Source organism: Euleptes europaea, chromosome 15 (genome assembly GCF_029931775.1).
Source record: "Euleptes europaea isolate rEulEur1 chromosome 15, rEulEur1.hap1, whole genome shotgun sequence".
In the NCBI taxonomy this organism is placed as follows: Eukaryota; Metazoa; Chordata; class Lepidosauria; order Squamata; family Sphaerodactylidae; genus Euleptes; species Euleptes europaea.
In genome coordinates, this window is record NC_079326.1 from 51,303,266 (window position 1) to 51,328,597 (window position 25,332).

Sequence of the window (25,332 nt, forward strand, 5' to 3'; positions counted from 1 at the left end):
CTACTGCTGCGATGGAGGAGGATCTCTAGGCACAGGGAATATCAGTTTTTTCCTCAGGGTGTAAGCTGGCTGGGGCATTTGCTTAATAGACCCGCGAGGGTCCGCCCGATCGCTCACGTCTTTGTTGACGGCTGTAAGAATGGACAAGATGTCTTCACCACTGCAGACCAAATTGGAAAAAACAGACAGGCATTAGACTGACGGCAATTCTTACTCTTAAACGTAGCTGTTAATGATTAATGAGTAGACAAACGATGAAGAGGAAAAGTGATCCAGTAAATCTGCAAGGTTAGAACTGGAAACCATGGCTTGGAATCCCTTATCCCAACTCCGGTAGACTCAAGCAAAAATTGTTGCGTGCAGTGTTTCTGCCACCGAGAACGGCAACTGGATCATGGTAAGAGAGTGCCGGTCATCTCTTCGGGGGAGAAGGAAACAGAGGGTGGGGAAGGATAGCTGCATCCATCCCCCTCTTCTGCCCAATCCACAAGATAATCAGCCTTATCAGGCAGGCCGGGCTATAGAGATAGTGCTCCTTATTGTTGGGAAATTGCATACACAGTCCTCACTTGTAGAAGCTTTTCTGCTTAGGCTGGTGAAGCATGTTGGAAGCCTTTGGTACCCTTCAATGGCTATGCAAGGCAGAAATTTAAATTTACCTTACTCGGAAAGGACTTGTCCGTGCTCTTCTGGCTCCACTGACTCATTAGCTCATGTGCTCTTGGAATGTCGTTTCTATGAGGACCTTAAAGCACGATATGTCTCTCCTCTTTTAATACATATATCAGACACAGAGGCACTGGATTTAATGCCTTTATTAAGTGATAGGGATCCCAAGGCTACATTGGCAGTGGCAAAATGTATCTCAGTCCCTATGTCCTCCAAACATTAGACTCAAAACTGTGCTGCTCCTTGATCAATGGATCAAGGAGCAGCACAGTTTTGAGTCTAATGTTTGGATCAATGGATCAAGGAGCTTCTAAGGGATAAAGGAAATGAAAGGAAGCCTTTGGCTCAGGAACGGTCTTCCCTGGACAGGGGAGCACTGCCAAAAGCCCTATCAAAGGTGTTCTTGTCAACTACTTCTCTGGCACATGATATGCCAACATGCCAGTCCGTTATGAGAAAGGTGACAGGGATTAAACCGTTATCGCTAATTTGAGTTAGAATGGCACGAAAATTCAGGGTTTTCCTCTCCTTTTTTTGGGAAATGGAAGCATTTTTAGGATAGGAATGAATTCTAGCTCTGCCAGAAACCAGCACTATTGTTTGGACCATTCTTTAAACCTCATTTCAATTTGTTTTATTTATTTACTTCATTTGTTTACTTAATTCACGTGTTTGTGTTAAGTCCCGTCGAGTTGCTTCCGACTCATGGTGACCCTATGAATCTATGTCCTCCGAAACGTCCTATCCTTAACAGCCTTGCTCAGATCTTGCAAACTGAGGGCTGTGGCTTCCTTTATAAAGTCAATCCATCTCTTGTTGGGTCTTCCTCTTTTCCTGCTGCCCTCAGCTTTTCCTAGCATGACAGTCTTTTCCAGTGACTCTTGTCTTCTCATAATGTGTCCAAAGTACAACAGCCTCAGTTTAATCATTTTAGCTTCTAGGGTCAGTTCAGGCTCAATTTGATCTATAACCCACTGATTTGGTTTTTTGGCAGTCCAGGGTATCCGTAACACTCTCCTCCAACACCACATTTCAAAGGAGTCTACTTTCTTCCTTCGTTCATACCCCCACTTTTCTCCCCAGTGGGAGAAGCTGCAACAACGTTCTGAAGACAACCAGCCCTCGAGGAAAAAATAGAAGCTACAGCTTCGAAGCATGGTTGCCAAGCACACGTAGCACAATCATAATGCCAGAAACAGTTGAAGGCAGCAGGAGAAGTGGAAGTCCCAACATGACATGGACTGACTGAATCAAGGAAGCCGTGGCCCTCAGTTTGCAAGAGCCAGGCTGTTAATGGCAGGACTTTTCTGGAGATCATGAATTCACAGGGTCGCTGTCAGAAGCAACTTGACAGCATATAAGACGCACACAAGGCATGAGCCATTGCATTGTCTTGGTGGCTCCCTCTCTTTTAAGGAGCAGTGGTAGAAGCATCTCTTCCCCAACTGCCTGTCCTAGAAATTGTATCAAAAACGAATCTGTGCTGTGAAGCGAAATAATTCAAATAGCTAATACAGCAGGATGGCTATATATTAATATTATATATATTATAATATTAATAATCAGTCTCATTTACACATAATATATTCAATAACACCAAGTTGATTTGGTCAAGTGTATATGAATTTTGCCTGTATTTGTAGCTAGTCCAGCTGTATTTCTGTTGTATTTTTGTTTTTATCTATTTGGTGTTATTGAATAATTATGTGCAAAGTAGACTGATTATTAATATATAGCCATCGTGCTGTATTAGTTATTTGAATGTCCTAGACATTGCACAGTGAGGTGAGAATCGCATGAGTTGTAACTTTCCTCATCACTAATGGAAAAAAAAAATCTGTATTCCACTTATTTACAACTGTATCTAGCTTTGTGCATAGTAAACTAAGTACTGATTTACAACCTACTTTAGCTGCCTAGTCTATACGCAGAGTTGCTTCCAGGAAGTCAGATAGTGAAAAGACCACCATGTGTAAACAAAAGCTCTGACCTTGGTATCAGCTCCAGCAGCTTGGAACAGAGGGCTTGGATGTACCACGTGCCTTCCCGTGTGTGCCGGAACGAGAGATAGCCATCCACCGTGGCCATGCCGAGGAGGAAATCGGCTTCTTCTGGAATGCTTGGCATCATTTGCTGTGCAGAGAAAGACCCTGTGCTCTGGGCATCGGATCCGAGATGGCCACGATCACCCGCGTCTGCTTCAAGGTAGACCGGCTTCTGTGTCTTGTTGCCTTGACATGCCTGGATGAAGAAGAGTTTTGGCTTTGTGGCCAGCAGAGGGCAGCGTTTGGCCGTGAAGTAGGACATGATGGTACGGATGGGTATTAGAAGGGCGTCCGTGCCGTATATTCCTCCCGATTTGCCGTGAGTCAGTATGCAGCAGACTAAGCAGTCGCTGTCTTTCCATTTCTTGGAAGACTGCCACTCCTCCAGGTGATCTCGGATTTCTATCGAGGTCCGATCGTTGTACGTAACGACTTCCAGCCCGAGCCACTTAAACACACGTTCCAGTTCATCTGTTTGAGAGAAACGGTGGTGGTGGTAGTGTTTAGTGTGAAAAAGATCACTGCAAAACACATGCAGGAGCTCTGATTTAAAGAAAGGACGCACGCCGATTCACGAAAACTAGTCTTGTAGATGTCTGTTACACTTTCACCCTTTGAGATCAGCTTTCTAAAGAGATTTGGTAGGGTGACTGAGAAAATGCATCTGTTTAGATTTGTCTTACCTTCCTTCTGCAAGACACATAGGAAAAACAAAACTTTGTGTGTGCAACCCAGACAAGAGTTTGGTCACTCTTAAATCCATTTTAAATCCCTCAAGTTATATTAAGAATATAAATTTGTTAACAAACAACTTTCCCTTATTAGACTTACACACACAAAGAATTCTTAGAATATTATCCAGTTGTGGGAAATGTACCTGGAAACAGGTGTACAAACGTAGCCCCCTTTTAAAATGCAGTTTACAAGGGGGAATGGCTTCAGTGGCCTTCCGCTTTCTCTTCCCCAAATATGGCAGAAAGCCTATTTCACTAGTACCAGAGCTACAGTTTATTGGGAAAATGTGATAAATATAATATCTAAAGGTCTGGAAATAGAAATACCCATAAATCCAGAAATAATCTTGTTACAATATTTACCAACTATGAATAAGAAACTTCTTGATGTATTCCTCCATATGGTAACATTAGCAAGGATAAATTTTGCCAGATGCTGGAAAGGAGCGAACTCTCCAAGCTTAAATAGTTGGTTCGACAAAGTAAGGGAGATATATGTGTTGATTAAATTAACTTATTATCAAAATAACAAAAACATAGAGGAATTGGATAGAATATGGAATCCCACTATATCCAGGATGGAGAACACGCTTAAAAGTTTAGATTTTGTTGGTGGTGATTCATAAAGAGAGTGATTATTTAGAAAGTTATATGTTTTATAGGTTTTATAAGTACTGGTAGATGTTTGTTTGTTAAGAAGGTTGTTTTTTTAATGTTGTATTATTGTAAATTTTAATAAATATACATTTATTAAAAAGATAGCCTATTTCCCCAGGGTTGTGTGCGTATTTGTTTCACTCTATGCTCTTCATTTTCATTTTGTAAGATCAGCCTCTTTACCAGAGGGCTGGAGAATGGCCAATGTAACACCCATTTATAAAAAGGGTTCCGGGGGGATCCAGGAAATTAAAGGCAAATTGGCTCAATGTCTGTTCTAGGTAAATTGATGGAAAGCATTATTAAAGATAGAATTGTCAAGCATATAGAAGGGCAAGGCCTGCTGAGCAAAACCCAACATGGCTTCTGCAAAGGTAGGTCCTGTCTCACTAACCCTTTAGAGTTTTTTGAAAGTGTCAGTAAGCACGTGGACAGGAATGAGCCTGTGGACACTGTGTATTTGGATTTCCAAAAGACTTTTAACAAAGTCCCCCACCTAAGACTGCTAAGCAAACTTCATAGTCATGGAATAAGAGAACAAGTCCTCTTATGGATTGGGAGCTGGCTAAAAACACAGGAAGCAGAAAGTACAAGTCAATGGTCAGTTTTCACAATGGAGGGATGTGAGCAGTGGGGTCCTTCAGGAACCTGTGTTGGGACCGGCGCTTTTCAACCTGTTCATCAGTGACCTGGAGTTGGGGGTGAACAGCAGGGTGGCCAAATTTGCAGGTGACCCCAAATTATTTAGGGTGGTTAAAACAAAAATGGATTGTGAAGAGCTCCAAAAGGAGCTCTCCAAACTGGAGTGATGGGCATTAAAATGGCAAATGAGATTCTATGTGACCAACTGGATTATTGTAAGAGTGTCAGTCATCTGTACAGGGATTGGCGCCCTCCTTTCAACAGGATTACATCCAGTTTATCAGCATGTGTGCCTTTTCTGCAGCAAACTCATCAATATACCCATCTCTGGGCGTTCAAGACACAAAATTCATCTTTTGCCGAACAGGCTTTGGTAGCTTAGAGTTTTCTCCAAACTTTCAAATAAGTATTCTGGATCTACCCAAAACAAAGAGCTTTCTGTGGCCTGAAGCTGCATAAAAATTGTTTAAGCCACTAACAATTCTTCCCTGCTGCATATAAACAAAGCACTTTTCGTTCAAGCGAGAGAGATGTCAACCGCTCTTAACACAAATCACAAAATCACACAAGGTTGGAAGAGACCACAAGGGCCATCAAGTCCAACCCCCTGCCATGCAGGATCCCACAATCAAAGCTCTCCCAATAGATGGCCATCCAACCTCTGCTTAAAGACCTCCAAAGACGGGGACTCCATCCCCCCGCTGAGGCAGCGCATTCCACCGTCGAACCGCCCTCACTGTCAGAAAGTTCTTCCTAATGTTTAGGTGGAATCGCTTTTCTCTTAAGTTTAAATCCATTACTCCGTGTCCTAGTCTCTGAAGCAACCGAGAACAAGCCAGTTCCCTTATTAACATGGCATCCCTTCAAATATTTAAACATGGATATCATGTCACCCCTTAACCTTCTCTTCTCTAGACTAAACAAACACAGCTCCTTAAGTCTCTCCTTATAGGGCATGGATTCCAGACCTTTGACCATTCTGGTAGCTCTCCTCTAGACACGCTCCAACTTGTCAACATCCTTCTTAAATTGTGGAGCCCAAACCTGGACACAGTACTCCAAGTGAGGTCTGACCAATGCAGAATACATTTTCTTTTCACTTACCGGCATCTTTCTGAGATCCCATCCTTGGTCTAAGAGATTCGTCAAAGTTGACATTATTAAAAATGAGGCAATGCCCTCTACATGGTCCATCCATTTTATACAGAGATGACGTCTGTGGAACAAGAAGATAGACTTTATACGTTCTTTAGAAAACAACAATCTCTTCCTATTAGAATGGAAATACGTTTAAAGACCTCCAGGACTAAAGGGGATACACAGCATAACAAGATAATTTCAACAGCGCGTGTATGCCAGTATCTGCTATCCTAGGATAAAGTTTGTTCTCCTGGCAACAGTAGTTTATTCTACGCCAAATTATTTATTTCCCACCTAGAAAGCCAACTAGAAAATTAAGAAGAGCCCTGCTGGATCAGACCAAAGGTCTACCTAAAAATATTCTAACAATGGCCAAGCCTCTGAGAAGCCCCCATTTTCCATTCCTGACAGACTTTCGGCTAACTTCCGTAGCTGGCTTACAGACCATTTCTTTCTAGTACACTCACCACTGTATTATTTCTTCAACATAGCCCATTCTTTTTTTGCCTATGTGACCTCTTCATCCTACCCTAATGGAGACTTCAGCAAACTTAAGATGTCTGAAGTCAGGCTAAGACCATTTTTCTTCCACGGTGTGTTTCAGGTAGTGATTTCTCCCCTGCACACCTTGCCAAAAGCCTGAAAAGGGCTTTCGTTACTTTGACATGGAAACAGGACTATTATTTACAGGGACAGAATCTCCTCAGCCACCTGCGTCGTCCCCGCCCCCCTTGGCGATTCCATTATTTGATGGACTTTTCTAGAGGTCTGCCCAAACCCACTCGGACTACCTTTTACAATAAGGCCAGAGTTGGTGGTTATGTGTGAGACAGAGACATACTATTTTAGCCACCATGATGCAAGGCGTAGCCTTGGACCACAGCGAAATCAGGTGAGGAGAACTGGGCCATAAGGGGACACACATAGAAGTGAAGAGACGGCCAAAACGAAAAACGATGAAAGAAAGTTCACAGATCTTAAACCCATATAGGCATTGATTCTAAAGGGCTTATTCAGGAAGTTACCAAACCTCAGCTGCAGTTTTTGATTCATCATCCTGTTCACGCAATTTAAGGCTCTGTTCTGAGTGGCCGACCAAATTTCCTGCTTCGATACCTAAGAAACCATGACAAAGAAACAGACGCTTAAAATTTATTTATTTTACATCATTCGTTGGCCTCTTATTCATGGCTGTTTCTCTCGTGGTCACCCCCCTGAAAACTGTGGGTCTTTGTTTTGATTATGCAGGCCGTTTCCGACCATCAGAAGTCACCTCACTCCCCCCCCTCTGCGTTTCCCCACATTTTGCCTGCATTTTGCAATTTGAGATAAAACGCAGGCAGAACGCAGGGGGAAGAGCGAGGCGACCACTGACGGTCAGAAACGGCATGCAAAATCAAAACAAAGACCAGAAGTCATCGGAGGGGTGACGGTGAGTGAAACAGCCATGCATAAAATACCACTGTCTGCCTTTCTCACTTGGGCTCAAGGTGGATTATATATTTTTGTCAGAATACTCCCTAAAAGTTTAGGCAATAAAAAAAAGGAAACCCATTTTAATAAAAACCTACAGCATCTCATTCATAGATGATCTTCCCTTATGCATATTCTCCTCAATTCTTTTATTTTTAGGGAAAATTGCTTTCTTTTCTGATAGACGGGTGGGCTCAGTTGTTCAAGGATAATAGTTTTATGAACGGTTACAAGCAGTATGGTGAAAACACCCATCTGTTTACTGCTCTTGGGCTAAGAGCCAATGATGATGACTAATAGCTTTTAAAGAAACAAACGGAAATTTGGAAATTTGGTTTGGGTTGCAGCAAGGTCAATGAAAAGTGGGGAAGGCCCATGACTCAGCGGCACAGCCTCCCCTTTACATGCAGAAGGCCCCAGGATTCAATCCCCAGCATCTCTAGTTAAAAGGATAATAGACGGCTGCTGCCAGTCAGACCAAGTAATACTGACCCTGACAGACTGAGGGCCCTGACTCAATATGAGGCAGCTTCATGGGTTCAAATACCCATAATGACAAAAATAGTTCAATAATTCTTAGAGCCAAAGTATGTACTTTAGAGATATCAGATCATAAAACATTTACTGGGGTAGGACAAATATTCCTGCTATTTGTCTTAAAAATAATAACTAACCATATATTAAAAGAACTCTTCCATGCTCATTCGAATTATAGGTAACATGTGCAGCTCTAGTTCCTCGAAGTTGTACATTTGTTCCCCCTGAGAAGGCACGCATATGCTCCTATATGAAGTCTTCTTGCAACTCCCCCTTCCAAATTGTTTTTCCTTTCTCAACTACACACAGGATAGCTTAAAATAATGAAATCCAGCACTCACAGAACAACTTACGACAGACCTGGATTCGATCCGAAAGAATGAACGTGTCCAGTGTGCTCCCTCAGGCTCCCATAAGACTCTTGTGAGAGAAAAAGAGAACACAAAACATGTGTCATATTGTTCACATTCTCCATCTACCTTAACAGCAAATGTATAAATTGCCATAACTTACAGACATTAAGGAAGCATTTCTGACTGCTGCCAGAAAGAACCCTCGGTTTCTTTCATCAGGACACAAAACCGCAATCCAGTAATCACAACTGGATACCATCATTATATTCATACATATTATAAGAATGTACATTTAGTAGTTACAGATACTCAGCTACAGCCTCGATTACATCTTTCCAGACACAATATACTGTTAACAGAACATTTATTATGGCGTTTATTATTAGGAAAAATTTCCAAATTGTTTTCGCAAATCAAAGTACACAGGAATGTTAATTTGATTGGCATTTGATTGGCATCTACCCTACCTGGAAGGGTTTGGGGTGGAAAACTCTCTTTCAAATATAAAATATTTAGATATGACACACATATTTTATGCATGTGCATGCACATTTTATATCGCATCCGTTTGTAAGTTAAATTACTAATACATACACACAGCAAAGGCAAATGCTTTCTTATTCCCTAGCCAAGAAACACTCACCTATCAGCAAAGGTCTTAATTATTAAAATATCTATACCACCACCCCCTTTAACCAAAGCCCCGGGCAGCTTTTTAAAGAACAACCAGCATCCCAAAAATCAGAAGGCACAACAAAGAGAGAAGCCAGGATCAATTAAATTTAAAAAGCCAACATGGCACAATAAAAAAAACGTTTAAATAGTAACAAGCCAAGACCGTCTTTCTGATTGCTACCTTCAGGCCATTATAAAAGAGGCCAAGAGCATCACCTTAAGGAAGGAGCGCAACAGTTTTGGTGCTATTGCTAAAAAGCTTGGCACATAATGATATCCCGATGCACCACAGATGGTGGAGGAACAACCAATACAGCCTCTGGAGAAGATCTGAAATGCCCAGCTTGGCTTTTCCTGGATCCAGGCTACTGAGAGCTGTAAAGGTCAAAACACTTTCCATTGGGCTCAGAGGCCCACCAGAAACCAGTGTAGATATTACTACTCTGGCAGAATGTGATCCATGGGGCCAACTTCTGTGAAAAATCTGAACAAGCTCTGGGTTTCTGAATACTTTTCAAAGGTGTGTCCGCAGTAGTCTAGCCTAGACCTCATTGTAAAATGGATTGTTAGTAGACCCTGACCTTATAGGAAAGCGCTCACCGGTGGAATTGTGAGTGAACACCTTATTATTAGGTTGGAACCAAGTTGTTAGGATAGTTCCCAAGCTACTGATCGCTGAGGCATGCTGCTTTAGAACCACAGTGCCCACACTGAGATGTGGCAGAATTACCAACCCTCAAGAGTTGGTTAACTGCTGCATTTCTGTATCAAAGGTAAACCCAACAACAGCACAATAGGCTATCAATACACAAGATAATCCCTAACATTCAAGCATTCAAACACATAATGATTTCATTGTAAATGCATGATAAGAAAGCATATCATCATAAACTAACATCCAGGAGCTAATGCAGAAGGTCTCAAAATAAGACAAAACTGTCCAAATTCTGCTTGGAGCAGGTAATTTGGTATATCACAGTTCCAACAAAGTAATAATGTGATGAATAAATAGTAATGTTGATAGAAGGAGAGACAGAACCGGATATCTACCGTTTCGAAGAATAACTTCATCAGTCTACATATCATGCTGAAACAAAATATAAACCAACACACATTACGCTCACACCTCCTCTTTATTGGTAAGATCCCTGTTATTGTATTGTTTTTTATTCTTATATTTCTACATTGCAATATTATTTGGCATGTTGTGTTTATTCCTGTTTATTCATCATATTGTTACTTTGTTGGGACTGTAATATACCCAATTACCTGCTCCAAGCAGAATTTGGACAATTTTGTCTTACTTTGAGCCTTTCTGCGTTAGCTCCTGGATGTTAGTGTATGATGATATGCTTTCTTATTATGCATTTACAATGAAAACATTATGTGTTTGAATCTTTGGGACTATATTGTTTACTGATAGCCTATTGTTGTGTTGTTGGGTTTGGTATTCCAGCACTGGTTGTTTGTTTGTATTTGCATTTCTGTATCAGGCACTGATCGGGGTACGCCACTTCTACAAATATACAGTGAGCGATCTCCGAGGACCAGGCATATTTCTCCATTGGATGCAACTGAATTATCTAGTATTTCCTGACGAAGAAATGCTGTCTCTCGTGTTTGATTGGAAGGTCACAAATTTAGGGCCCCACAGCAGTCTTTCATAATTGTAATTTGATTTATCATGGCACTCGTGGTACTCTCAGGTCACACTGGAACATCCCAATGGTTCTGGGATCAGGAGCAAAACTATGAGTGGTATACAAATTACTCTTGGCCAACATCAGTCAAATGTGCAGGTCTCATCTGCCCTGCCCCAGCTATTGAAATGAAGCTTTACTTTGCCGAGATCCTCACCAAACTACCACCTCAACTGAGATGGGGGTGTTGAATCAATGACATTCCCATTCCTCTATATTCATGCATGTGTTTTGAGTAAATGGGTGATGGATATCCAGTGAATTTCTTAAGGAGCTCCTCTGGTACTTTATAATCTTTTATATCTAAGCAGAGATACCAAGCCAAGAAAACTTTCAGCAGCTCTGGGGGAAGAACGCTTAAGTGTTCATTGCTCCCTAGATGTACCTTTCCACCTTCCAAACCACGCGTCCATGTCAGCAGCAAAACAAAGGAACAATTCACAATTTGAACTACCACCACAAACGGCCACTACTTTTAGCAAAGACTTACCTAGATTTTTTGTTGGGTGTTGGATAGAGCCTTCCTGTTTAGGAGGGGAAAAGGTACATCAGATCAGATTTCCATTGGATGAAATTTGATTTGCAAATGCTCCATTAAAAGGCGGCAAGATGCTCAGCAAAGGGCCACTGATCACCAATTATTCCAAGCGCATCTAGATCATCGCTCCCTTCCTTTCTTCCGCTTCCCTTACTCACGACAACACTTCCAAACTTGATGGACTTGTATGCTTCCTTCTCTGCAAGCAGAAGGCATTTCTGACTAGGCAAGGAAGGAGCCACAATTTCTGTGCTGATCCCCAGGGTCCCCCAAACCACAGGAGCATCATTTTGGGTGACATAAGGTGATGAAGTAGGAGGACAGGAAAGGCAGAAAAGGTCTGCCCCACAAGCAGAGTCTTGTTTGGGGTTTTTGAGGATCTAGCCCTATAGCAGAGTGCAAACATGGACACAATGCAGCATTGAAGTCCACCATCTTCTCGTGAGATCTCCTAAAGCTGATCACACACACAGGAAAAAAAAGTCTCCTTAAATTCAGAACCTCCAGAATTAAGGACTTCAAGGTTGGTACGGGAGCCCACAATTTTTTGCTGAAATGTCTTCATATCTTTTGGAGCAGACTACCTTTCTCACATCAGAATGACTCTACAACGATCAAATGGTTCTTCTGCAAATTTGAAAACATGTAACTAACAGGGAGAATAAAAGGTGCTCTTCTGATACAGGGAGACAGTTCCCAGTTCAGTTATCATTCTGTGAAGAAGGAAGGGGGCTAGAAACAAAGACTTCCCCATTCTATACCAAAACACAATTCTCAGGCTTCTTTTGGGGAGGTGGTGATTATTAAAATAGTATAAAAGACAATACGTATTTTTAGTAATGTATACCCAGCAAGAAAGGCAATAATATGGGTACAGGGGAGATGAGCATCCATATTGGAGGATGGAGTTGAAATTGGGCTCTGGGTCTGAGAACACAACTGTCCTAAGCCAAAACAGTAATGGAAGCTCCCACAAAACCCCTCAATATTTGCTCAGTCTATATAAATTGCTAAAAGAACATCAGCTACTCTCTCTATCCTAGTGGGTAACAGAAGACGACGTTTTCTCCACAACCTACCTGGATAGCAGCATGCAGGCTAGTGCTTCCAAAAGATGGTTCTGGAACGGAAGAGGACGCAGGGCCTTTGCTTTCTTGAACAGACAGAGAAACTTAAGACAGGACAGACAATACAAAAAAAAATTAGGATCCAAGCTTCTCCCATGCTTAAAAAGAACAAAACTTAACAACTGGATACAATCATTACATTTATACATATTATAAGAATGTATATTTAGTAGTTACAGATACTCAGTCACAGCCTCGATTACATCTTTCCAAACATAATACACCGTAACAGAACATTTATAATGGTGTTTATTATTAGGGAAAAAATTTCAAAATTGTTTTCACAAATCAAAGCACAGAGGAATGTTAATTTGATTGGCATCTACCTTATCTGAAAGGGTTTTGGGTGGAAATTTTTCTTTTAAATATAAAATGTTTAGATATGACACATATTTTATGCATGTGCATGCACATTTTATATCACACCCATTTGTAAGTTAAATTTCTAATGAATACACACAGCAAAGGCAAATGCTTTCTTATTCTCTAGCCAAGTAATACTCACCTATCAGGAATGATCTCATTTATTAAAATATTTATCCCCCCCCCCATTTAAGAAGAATTTTTACATGCCGACTTTCTCTAACACTTACGGAAGAATCAAACTGGCTTCCAAGCTCCTTCCTTTCCTCTCCCCTGTGAGGTAGGTGGGGATGAGAGAATGTGACTAGCCCAAGGTCGCCCGGCTGGCTTCATGTGGAGGAGTGGGGAAACAAATCCAGTTTACCAGATTAGCCTCCGGTGCTCATGTGGAGGAGTGGGGAATCATACCCGGTTCTCCAGATCAGAGTCCACCTCTCCAAACCACCGCTCTTAACCACTACATCGAGCTGGCTCTCCTAATCGGGTGGCACATAAAATTGCTCAAGAATTTACAAAAAGGGATTGAGGGAAATTTGCAGATGGTCATTCCCTCAAGAGAATTTAGCAGCTTACAGCAGCATTTAAGGCGCAGTGTCAATTAGCTTAAACGTACCTAAAGAAGCAGGTTGGTGCCTACAAAAAGCTTTTGCTTGATTAGAATTCAGTCTCAGAAGTTGCTGCCCGAAGGCAGAAGGGGCCATAGCTCAGTGACAGAGCCCATGTGAGCAGTGCCAGATTAAGGCCCCAGTTACTTCAGATTGTTAAAAAGGAGACCAGGAAGCATGGTGAAGATCTGGCTTGAGACCCTACTGGTTGGAGTAGACAGGACCATGGAAGACCACTCCACGGGTTTATAAACTTTAAATAGCTGTAAATCCAATTGGCCCTGACCTGGATGGCACAAGGCAACCCAGTCTCATCAGATCTTGGAAGCTAAGCAGGTTAGGACTTGGATGGACGACCACCAAAGAAGACCAGGGTCGCTCCACAGAGGCAGGCATTAGCAAACCACCTCTGCAGTCTCTTGCCTTCAAAACCCTACAAGGTCACCATCAGTCAGCTGCAACTTGACAGCACTTTCTATTACCATCAAGTCCAATTGACAAGTATCTATCATTGGGAGAACACACCACCTCAAAAGTCATGAATTGTGGTGGCCAAGAAGAGTTGGTTTTTATATGCCGACTTTCTCTACCTTTTAAGGAGAATTAAACCGGCTTACAACCCCCTTCCCCTCCCCACAACAGACACCCTGTGAGGTAGGTGGGGCTGAGAGTTCAGAGAGAACTGTGACTAGCCCAAGGTCACCTAGCTGGCTTCACATGTAGGTGTGGGGAAACCAACCTGGTTCACTAGATTAGAGTCCACTGCTCATATGGAGGAGCGGGGAATCAAACCCAGTTCTCCAGATTAGAGTCCGCTGCTCCAAACCACAGCTCTTAACCACTACCACCACGCTGGCACACAAGCAAACAACTAGGTCACTGGAGCAGTAAGTCTGAGCCTCATTTGGACTCCTAACCATTGATCATCCTCCAGCTATTTTGAAACGACATTTTAGTTAAAGACCCATTATCTGGGCCACGCCGCACCCATATGGATGAGGAAGGCAGTGGCAACCAGGTGTGATTTGGGCTGAGCCACTCGTCCCTGTGGCTTAGAACCAAGCACACTATTGCAAAGTGGTTCTGGATAGTCTGGAGGAGGTTGAGGGGGGACACAATTGCTCTCTAAGTATTTGAAGGACTGTTGCTTAGAGGAGGGCAGGGAGCTGTTCCTGTTGGCAACAGAGGATAGGACTCGCAATAATGGGTTTGAATTGCAGGAGGAAAAGTACCGGCTGGATATTAGGGGAAAAAATTTACAGTGAGAGTCGACAGTGGAATCGACTACCTAGGGAGGTGGGGAGCTTCCCCTCCCTGGCAGTCTTTAAGCAGAGGCTGGACAAACACTTGTCAGGGATGCTCTAGGCTGATCCTGCATTAAGCAGGGGGTTGGACTAGATGGCCCTTATGGCCCCTTCCAACTCTTAGGATTCTATGGATGCTACTTTCTCATAAAATGACTCCACTCCCCTGCTTGGTTGATGGAGACTCTTCTGCCAAGCATGAACAGCCTTCTTGTGCCAAAGGTGGTTATTCAGTACCACTTACAAAGTGTTTCTGGGCTAAATAAATGAAAAGCTATACCACAAGAGTAAAATTCGGATACATTTGGGATTGAGTGATTTGGGACATCCTTTGCCCATGTTATCCATTAAAGAAGCGGAGTGAGAACTAGATGTGGACCTGGGAGAACCAGGTTCAAATCCCCACTCTCCCATGGATACTCACTGGGTGACACTTGGGCCTGTCACTCAGTCTCACAGCCTAGCCCACCTCAGAGGATTGGTGTGTGGATAAAATGGAGGAGAGGACAATGGTGTAAGCCCCTTTGGGTCCCCCACTGGGGAGGAAGGCAGGGCTTAATGAAGTAAATAAATAAAAATAAAATTCAAGACTTCCAATTCTTCGCTGTGTAGTCAAATATTAGAGAAGCTTGTGTGTTGTGTGTTAAGTGCTGTCAAGTCGCTTCCAACTCATGGCAACCTCTCTCCCTCTCCCATAATACTAGAACACGGGGTCATCTGCTAAAGCTGGAGGGTGAGAGATTCAAAACAGATAAAAGGAAGTATTTTTTCACACAACACATAGTTAAATTGTGGAACTCCCTGCCCCAGGATGTGGTGATGGCTGCCAGCTTGGAGGGCTTTAAGAGGGGAGTGGACTTATTCATGGAGGAAAGGGGTATTCATGGCTATTAGTTAGAATGGATACTGGTCATGCTGCATACCTATTCTCTCTAGTATCAGAGGAGCATGCCTATTATTTTGGGTGCTGTGGAACACAGGCAGGATGGTGCTGCTGCAGTTGTCTTGTTTTGGGGGCTTCCTAGAGGCACCTGGTTGGCCGCTGTGTGAACAGACTGCTGGACTTGATGGGCCTTGGTCTGATCCAGCAGGGCCTTTCTTATGTTCTAACCTTATGAATCAATGTCCTCCAAAATGTCCTATCTTTGACAGCCTTGCTCAGATCTTGCAAATTGACGGCTGTGGCTTCCTTTATAAAGTCAATCCATCTCTTGTTGGATCTTCCTCTTTTCCTGTTGCCCTCAACTTTTCCTAGCATGACTGTCTTTTCCAGTGACTCTTGTCTTCTCATAATGTGATCAAAATACGATAGCCACAGTTTAGTCATTTTAGCTTCTACGGTCAGTTCAGGCTTGATTTGATCTATAACCCACTGATTTGTGTTTTTGGCATCCGTCACACTCTCCTCCAACACCACATTTCAAAGGAATTTACTTTCTTCCTATCAGCTTTCTTCAATGTCCAGCTTTCACACCCATACTTAGTAATAGGGAATACGATGGCATGAACACTTAATCTTGGTGGCCAGAAGAAGCTTACACATCAGGATACACACTTCTATTCATCATACCCAAAAGTGAGCATGTTTGTTTCAATGAGTTTGATGGGACATGGTCTACTCAACGTTACACACACCTTTTTTCATTTTGTACGTATTGATCCTTATCAGCAAGTCTTGTGAGACTTTGGAGCACAGCTCTTCCAACAAGTATAGGTCGTTCTCCGATAAGAAGCCTTTCCTCTCTAAGGCAGTCAGTAGTTCCATGCCAGACTAGGAAAGAAATGGAATGTAAAATTTAGGCCTTTGTTTACACCTTTTCAACCAACCCTGAGTCCTCAAAGTCTTTCCCCATCATCCGCCAAGCTCTCTCATGTGTTTTCTGTGATGAAATCCCTCCTCAAACCAGCACACAATTTTCAGTCCTCAATTAGATCTCTGTAATTCTGCAACCCCAGGCTTTTATCATATGACACTAAATTTAAAGTGCTAAAAATCTCAGGCGTTTAATCTTCACCCTTGATTTCTGTGGAGATTCAGAGATGTCTGCTTACACCAGAAGCATCCAAATTTTAAAACGATTGGCCAGTTTACTCTTTCACAGCAGTGGTGAAACTACTATGACCTTTTCCCTTCCGGTACAGTGACCATTTTTGCACATACTGCAAGCTACAGACAAAGAGCACAGTTGCATGTCCCTTGGTAGAAGAAGAAGAGTTTGTTTTTATATGCCGACTTTCTCTACCACTTAAGGAAGAATCAAACCGGCTTACAATCACCTTCCCTCCCCCTCCCCACAACAGACACCCTGTGAGGTAGGTGGGGCTGAGAGAGCTGTGACTAGCCCAAGGTCACCCAGCTGGCTTCACGTGGAGGAGTGGGGAAACCTACCTGGTTCACCTGATTAGCCTCTGCCGCTCATGTGGAGGAGTGGGGAATCGAACCTGGCTCTCCAGATTAGAGTCCACTGCTCCAAACCACTGCTCTTAACCACTACACCACGCTGGCTGTGACATGTGACTGTAATGTGGGCTCCCCTCATCATTTTCCATGACCTATCAACTGTGTCATGAACTGCCATTGTAGTCACCACCCAAATCACCTTAACACCGTTTCACTACTGCAGGCACCAACTCAGTTGTTCAGCTGCATCTATCTGGAATATCTGTCTCTGGCGGAGCTCTCTCTTTCTCATGATCTTCATCCATGCACCCCAAGTTCCCAGTAGTTAATGTCTTAACAAGAAGACCTAAACTGGGCCCTAGAAGCCCTATTCCTTAATCTGGGAAGAACACAAATGGTTACAGGCATATATCGCTTTATTGTGCCTCGCAGATATTGCGTTCTCAAGCAGGTCTATTGGCACCATTTTCCCCAACAGCATGTCTCTGTGCCACATTTTGGTAGTTCTTGCAATATTTCAAACTTTTACATTGTTATTGCAGTACTTTTTAAAGACATAACGCTGTTGCACACTTAATGGACTACAGTATAGTGTAAACATAACTTTTATATGCATCGGCAAACCACAAAAATTGTGTGACTTGCTTTATTGCAGTGGTCTGGAATCGAACCCACAATATCTCTGAGGTATGCTTGTATAGTAAGGGCTTGTTCACATGTACATTGCTTAGTTATTTGACATTTGATGACCCGCCCCTCCCTATTTGAACATGTAAACCCACCTGTAAGGGACCAACCAACTCAAGACCGCCGATATTGGTATCCTGTCAAAAATCTCTTCTGACGTTACTGCCAGTTACTGCTATTGTGAAGAATTCTGTATTTTCTTCATTCCATTTGAGTACAGGTATTATCAAGATTTATAGACATTTAATTTTCAGAACAATCTCTAATAACATCCCTGACCTGGATGGTCCAGGCTAGCCCGATCTCAACAAATCTCAGAAGCAAAGCAGGGTCAGTCCTGGTTAGTACTTGGTAGGGAGACCACCAAGGAAGTCCAGGGTCGCTACGCAGAGGCAGGCAAAGACAAACCACCACTCTCCGTCCCTTGCCTTGAAAACCCCATGGGGGCCCCATGAGTCAGCTGCAACTTGACGGTACTTTACACATATACACCTAAATAATGCCCGTAAAGCTCTCTTTAGCCCCCCTTTACTGATGAAATAATTATCATAATCTGCATACAATAGTGCAGAAATTATTTCACTGCCCAGTTTAGGAGCATGTACATTATCTGCCTGAAATTTTTTACTTACGTCACTTAAATCCAAGTCAAACAACATGGAAGCCAACACACACAGTGCTTGTCACTAGGGCTGCGCACAATTTTTATTTATTGTATTTTTCAAGTTCAGGTTCAATAAACTCAGAAATTTTCAAAAAAAGCCAAATATAAAAATTCAGCTTTTTCGAATAATCCAAATTCTGAAAAAATACACGGCACAGAGGTGAATTCTGGCCTCAAGTGAGACCAGCAGTCAGTTTGCTAGCGCATCTGAAGCCCACAAGGACTTTGGAGGCGGTGGGGTAAGTAAGGGGGGGAGGGAGGGAGGAAATGTCGGCTAGGACAAAGTGGCCCTGAATAATGCCAAAAAAAATCGGCATTACTCGGGGCCCACTTTTTCGGCTCCTTTTAATTACCACCATTTTTTACCAGTTTTTTTTTAACCCAAAAAATACCGAAAAGGTATTTTACAGCATTGTTTTTGGTTCAGCTTTGGCCAAATGCACAACTGTAGCTGTCGCACTCCTTTACAAACTGGTATATCCAAAGTATGATGACCAAACTGAATACAGAGTACTTGCATTGTTGTTATGATGAAGTGAATTAAGTAAAATTAAAAGTCTAAGACCTATATCTTTGGTATCTTGTGGAATGCAGCCTGGAAATCAATAAAGGCCACGTGGAGGACACCGCCATGTCCTTTAACGTATTTATGTACATTTGAGTATTACATAACAATATCCCACCTTGTACTTCCTGCATTTCATGACCTTTGACCCTGCTGCTTTAAAAAAAAATCTTCATAATCTCATATTTAAGTGTCTGTCTAGTGAGGAGCTCCTACATGCATCTGTTGAAGTGGGCTCTAGTCTATGGATCACTTATCCTGGAATAAAAATGTCTACAGGGCCACAAGACTCTTTTAGTAAGGAATTCTTTTTCAGCCATTGAGCCTTACTCACCATAATGGATTGTCTCCTAGGAAGATAACCCCTCAGAAGGAATTCGGCAGTCCTGAGATCGTCCTCCGTGAATTCTTCTGACAGTCCATACAGCATCTGTCTGTGTGACAAGCCTCAAAAGGTGAGCTCGCTATTATATGGTATACCTGCTGCAAATCTTATTTTGATTTGCTTTCTTTATGGTATGGAATTGCGTATGTCAAAAATATTGGCGAAAGAGAACAATGATACGCACAATAAACAGTAATAGACGACAGCTGTATTTCCTTATTTTAAAAAGTCCTCCGTTCTCTGTGTTGTGTGCCCTCAAGAGATACAAAATAAGGCCAAGGCCAATGATGCAAAATAGGTAAAAAGTTTGTATTATCCCGATAAAATTCCCTATGCGTTTTGCCTGAAAGGCTTCTTCAGTGGAATCTGTTAGGCCCTTTTTGCATGGTCAATTTTGATGCTCGCTGAAAGCTCTTTTTAAAAGTCCGACTTTAAAAATGCCTTTGCATGGTCCCGACAGAAAAGGAGAAATTCCACTCTCCCCACTTGCCTGCTCCTTTGTTCCTGCTATTAGCATATGCATAGCTAACCCACCGCTGTTGTTTTGCATTGTTTTTTGACAGCGATTCTTCACAGAAAACAAAAATGTGGCGTTATCTATGCTCTTTTGTAATGTGAAGCAGGTCTGCGCCTGCTTCACAGTCACTTCCAGAATGATGGTTTAGAGTGCAAATTAAAAAAAAATATGCAGAGCAATTCAGCAGGGAAAGGGCTGCTAATTACCATGCAAAAAGAGCCTCTGTCTTGCAGAGGTTTTTTTCAAAGAAGAGTATCAGATCAGCAGCCGATTTGATCAGTCTGTACTTTGAAAAACCATCCCAAGACTAACAGATTCCCCTGAAGAAGACTTTTGGGCAAAACGTGTAGGGAACTTTAACTGAGTAATAAAATATATTTTCACCTATTTTGCACCATTGGCCTTGGCCTTATCTCCTGTGACGAGTGCAGCCCTTTTATTTCTCCTTATATGCCCTCAAGCCACTTCCAGCTTATAGCAACCCTAGGAACGAATGACCTCCACCAGGGGCATAGACTTTCTGATTTTCCAGGGGGGGCTGGGGCTTGGCCAAAAACATTGCTATGACATCATAGGGAGGGGCCAGTGACATCATAGGGAGGGACTTCCTTTTCCACTATCGATGGAGGCAGGACCATGGGGGATTTAGGGAGGGGCTCCCCAGAAATTTAGGGGGCTTCCCAGAAATTTAGGGAGCCTTCAACAAATGATCTTCAGACAGCTGAAATACAACTTTAACTTTTAATTAACAATGCAAACTGCTTTTTTATATTTTCAAAATTATAGTACAATCAAGTGTCCTCCTAATCCCCTATTATGCCCTCTACTGCTCCCACAAGCATCCTCTCCTGCCATATTCCACCTCTCCTTCCTAATTTCCCTTCACCTCGCCACCCCAATACTTGGCATGTGTTGGTATAATTAGTGGTAAACCTATACAGATTGCATCAGCTAGATACAACCCACTCATTAAGATGTAGCAATTCAAAATACTCTGCACTTAAATGACACATAAGAACACAAGAACGGCCATGCTGGATCAGACAGAGGTCCATCAAGTCCAGCAGTCTGTTCACACAGTGGCCAACCAGGTGCCTCCAGGAAGCCCATGAACAAGATGACTGCAGCAGCATTGTCCTGCCTGTGTTCCAAAGCACCTAATATAATAGGCATGCTCCTCTGATCCTGGAGAGAATAGGTATGCATCATGACTACTATTCATTTTGACTAGTAGCCATGAATACCCCTCTCCTCCATGAACATGTCCACTCCCCTCTGAAAGCATTCCAAGTTGGCAGCCATCACCACATCCTGGGGCAGGGAGTTCCACAGTTTAACTATGTGATGTGTGAAGAAATACTTCCTTTTATCTTTGAATCTCTCCCCCGCCAGCTTCAGCAGATGACCCCGCCTTCTAGTATTATGAGAGAGGGAGAAAAGCTTCTTCCTGTTTACTCTCTCCATACCATGCATAATTTTATAGACCTCTATCATGTCTCCCCTCAGCCGCCTTCTTTCCAAGCTAAACAGCCCTAAGCGTTTTAACCGCTCCTCATAGGGCAGTTGCTCTAGCCCCCTGATCATTTCGGTTGTTCTTTTCTACACCTTCTCAAGCTCTGCAATATCCATTTTTAGGTGTGGTGACCAGAGCTGTACACAGTATTCAAAGTGTGGTCTCACCATAGATTTGTACAAGGGCAGTATAATAGCAGCAGTTTTATTCTCCATGCCTTGTCTAATTATGGCCAGCATGGAATTTGCCTTTTTCACAGCAGCTGCACACTGGGTTGACATCATCATTGTGCGATCCATTACAACCCCAAGATCCCTTTCTTGGGCTGTTGCTGCCAGCTCAGATCCCATCAGTGCATATGTGAAGTTGGGATTTTTTGCCCCAATATGCATCACTTTACACTTGCTCACACTGAATTTTATTTGCCATTTTAATGCCCATTCTTCTAGTTTGTACAGATCCTTTTCGAGCTCTTCGCAGTCTGATTTTAAGCACCCTAAATAATCTGCAAACTTGGCCACTTCGCTGTTCACTCCCAACTCCAGGTCATTGATGAACAGGTTGAAAAGCACCGGTCCCAACAAAGATCTTTGAGGGACCCCACTGCTCACATCCCTCCAGTGGGAGAACTTACCATTTATTCCTACTCTCTGCTTCTATTTTTCAACCAGCTCTCAATTTATAAGAAGACTTATCCTCTTATCCCATGACTATGAAGTTTGCTTAGCAGTCTTTGCTTGGTAGACTGTGCTCTGTCGGGGCCAAGACGCGCTCTTGCAGCAGCTCCCGCACCAACTTTCTGTCGTGGGAGACTTTGGGTGAGGCTGCTAGCTACACGTGTTGGCGAGCGAGCGAGAGCTGAGAAGGGTGGGAGGCGTGAGGCGGAGGGGGCAGAGCGGGCGCTGGAGCTTGGCACGGGACGCACGGAGCCTTACCTGGGAGGGATGCTTTCAGGCGGCGACAGCGGGAGCAAATGCTGCCGCAGATCCCCCACCGCTCCTTACGCAGGGCACGCAATGCAAGCCAGCAGCCCCAACTTTGCACAAACGCAGCATAGCGCTGGGGCTGCCCATTGCACTGTTTCCTGCAGCTGCAGCAGACTATACTCTCTGTGTCCAGACCCGCTCCTCCTCCTCCCCCCCCATTCAGGAACCGGAGTGCGATGCCAGGATCCCAAGCAGCCAGACGCGCCGCTCTCATTTTGACATCGGCAGCCTTCGCTTCTATTTATACTTCAGCTGCCAATGTAACTGAGCCCCTCACGTGGGCACTGGTTCCCGGTGGGGGTTCAGCCCCCCCATGCCAAGTTCAGTGGGGGATCGAGCCCCTGCGCCACCCCCATAGTTTACGCCTATGACCTCCACAACATCTAACAGCCTTGCTCAGGACTTGCAAACGGAAGGCCATGGCTTCCTTTATGGAGTCAATCCATCTCAAGTGGGGTCTTCCACTTTTCTTTACTGCCTTCAACTTTTCCTAGCATTATTGTTATAAAGATAAAGGTGGTCCCCTGTGCAAGCACTGGGTCATTACTGACCCATGGGGTGAAGTCACATCCTGACGTTTACTAGGCAGACTATGTTTACGGGGTAGTTTGCCATCGCCTTCCCCAGTCATCTACACTTTACCCCCAACAAGCTGGGTACTCATTTTACCGACCTCGGAAGGATGGAAGGCGGAGTCAACCTTGAGCTGGCTACCTGCAACAGACTTCCATCGGGATCGAACTCAGGTTGTGAGCAGAGCTTTCGACTGCAGTACTGCAGCTTACCACTCTGCGCCACGGGGCTCTATTATTGTTATACTACAGCTTTATTCCCTCTACAAAAATGCCCTTTGGAACAAATCCTGTTTGCAGAATGAGAAGAGGTGTGGGAGACTTTCTGAGTGCCTCAAGTCTCCCCCCACACAACCAAACCACTACAGACCCAAACACACACTCTGCTACCATTTGCTCCATTAAATAAAAACAACTCATCAAGAAAAACAATGATATCTGTCAGTTCCAGTCAATTCTATCTCAAGCAGAGTGAATATCCAGAGTTGGAAGACTTACCGGAATTCGGATACCTTCCCTCTCAGATGTAGGTTTTCTTGAACTTTCTCTTTGGTATAGCCGATTCTGTGCAGCAGATTGTTACGCTGAATCCTATAGAGAAGCTCCGCTAGGACAAAAGTATCCTCCTGATTTACCATGTCATTGCATATGAGGAACTGGAAGACCGCACATGCCGAAGTCATAGCTTCCAGCTTACCGAAGGGGATAAAGTCCTGGCACAGAAATTTGAGGGCCTCCACATCTTCCCTTCCCAAGTCTTCAGCAACCATCAGAAGCTGCTGCCGAAACTTTACACTATCAGCCTCATCCATAATGGCATGAACTTCAGACTGCTAAAAGAAAAGAAAAAAAATCTTTTAAAAAACAACAAAGTGGTAGTTAAAAAAAAGCGAGCATGCTACTATGAATGGATAAAAAATTAGATTCTGTTAGAGAATCCTAAAATATTAGAATTAGAGGGATTCAATTTACATTTTGGGTGGCACGCATATTTATGGTACGAAAAAGAGAAAGTAAATAAAGAATTTAATTCTCATGTTATTAGAGGTGGTTTACTCCAAATTTGGAAGAAATATAAAGGATTTTTGGAATGTAAAACCCCGGGTTGGATTAATCCAGTGGAAGCTTTTATGAAGAGAGGGGTACAATTAAATTTGGATATCGATATTTATAGAGATATTATAGAATATAAAGAAGAGGTTTGGTCATTAAAGACTAGAGAAGAGCTTAACATCAAAGATTGGTTTATGTATTATAAATTAAAGTATATATTTAATCAAGATAATGTGAGGGGATTTAATCAAAATAAATCTAAATTTGAAATTATATTAACTAAGGGTAATAAAGGATTGATAGGAAGAATTTGTAAGGTACTAATAGAAGTAAATTTGGAACAAGAAAGAATAAAACCAGTTATGGTAAAATGGATGAAGGAGTTAGGATATAATATAGATCTGGAAATATGGGAAAATTTGTGGAAGAGGGAATACCCATGTTCGAATCCCCGGTCTGCCACAGAAGCTTGATGGGTCTCCTTGGGCCAGTCACACCTACCTTACAGGGTGGTTGCAAGTACAAAACGGAGGAGAGGAAAACAGTGTAAGCTGCTATGGGTCCCCATTGGGGAGATAGGTGGGATATAAATAAAGTAAATAAATAAAAACAAAAACGATCAGTTGGCGAAAAGATGGTTGGCACTAAATTGGGAGGACCCAGAATATAGAATAAGGCCTAATTTCAGTGAAATAAGGAGTGTTGGTAATTTCTGACAGAAAGGTGTCCAAATTCTTTTTTAAAAAAAAAAAATTTGTCGATTAACCTGTTTGATCAAGGGAGTAACTTCCGGTTTGACTCAAAAGGCACCGCTGGTCAACCACATATTTTAAAAAACAATTTTAAAAAATCCCACTTTCTTATGCAATTGAGTAACTTGTAAAAACTGAAGATGGCCAGTGCCATCTTAGAAGAGGCCTTTACGCAGGCTTCTCAAACATAGCCAACAAGGGGTCGTTCGGGCTGGCCCTGATAAAAAGGTATTATGCGTTATGTCAGGGCCTTACAGGCCCCTGGGCAAACCACTGCATTGGGGCCCCTTCCTACACAACCACTCACAGGAATAAAAACGTAAATGGTCGATGAAATTAAAGTTATATTTATTGGTGCTTCCATAATGAACAAGTCCTTTCTTACATCAGACTTCAGTAATTATTCTTAACCCAAACCCAAATTGACATTAATATTGTTCATTACCTTTAGTAAAACATATGCTAAATATGCAAGTCACATGGATTAGCGTGGGGGCCCCGGGCAACCGCCCAGCGTGCCCAGCATGCCCAGGCATTAAGACAGCCCTGCATAAGGGCACCAGTGAGTCACCATTTTAAAAAATTGTCCCTTAAAAAAACCTTTCTTATGCAACAACTTGTTAGAACTGCATAAAGCAGCTGCCACCTTAGAAGAGGTCTCTACCCCCACCCCCC

General features: G+C 42.9%; 1 protein-coding gene across 1 annotated transcript; it reads right to left on the reverse strand.

The window, feature by feature from the left end:
• LOC130487602 (caspase-8-like) lies at window positions 1-23,664 on the reverse strand. Its single transcript, XM_056861093.1, has 10 exons — window positions 23,351-23,664; window positions 19,214-19,313; window positions 16,198-16,333; window positions 12,243-12,334; window positions 11,116-11,149; window positions 8,258-8,317; window positions 6,927-7,003; window positions 5,852-5,963; window positions 2,660-3,185; window positions 1-160 (listed from the first exon to the last, which is right to left on the reverse strand). The coding sequence occupies exons 1-10, from the start codon at window positions 23,662-23,664 to the stop codon at window positions 1-3; spliced, it is 1,611 nt and encodes a 536-aa protein (XP_056717071.1).
• Window positions 23,665-25,332: the final 1,668 nt, after the last annotated feature.

Excerpts from the sequence above, each read along its gene's own strand:
- LOC130487602 (XM_056861093.1), bottom strand. The coding sequence starts at position 23,664 with ATGGATGAGGCTGATAGTGTAAAGTTTCGGCAGCAGCTTCTGATGGTT. Across the intron at positions 19,314-23,350 it reads GGGAAGGTATCCGAATTCCG|ACAGATGCTGTATGGACTGT; the intron begins GTAAGTCTTCCA and ends CTTGTCACACAG. Across the intron at positions 161-2,659 it reads CTGCTGGAGCTGATACCAAG|TGGTGAAGACATCTTGTCCA; the intron begins GTCAGAGCTTTT and ends TTTGGTCTGCAG.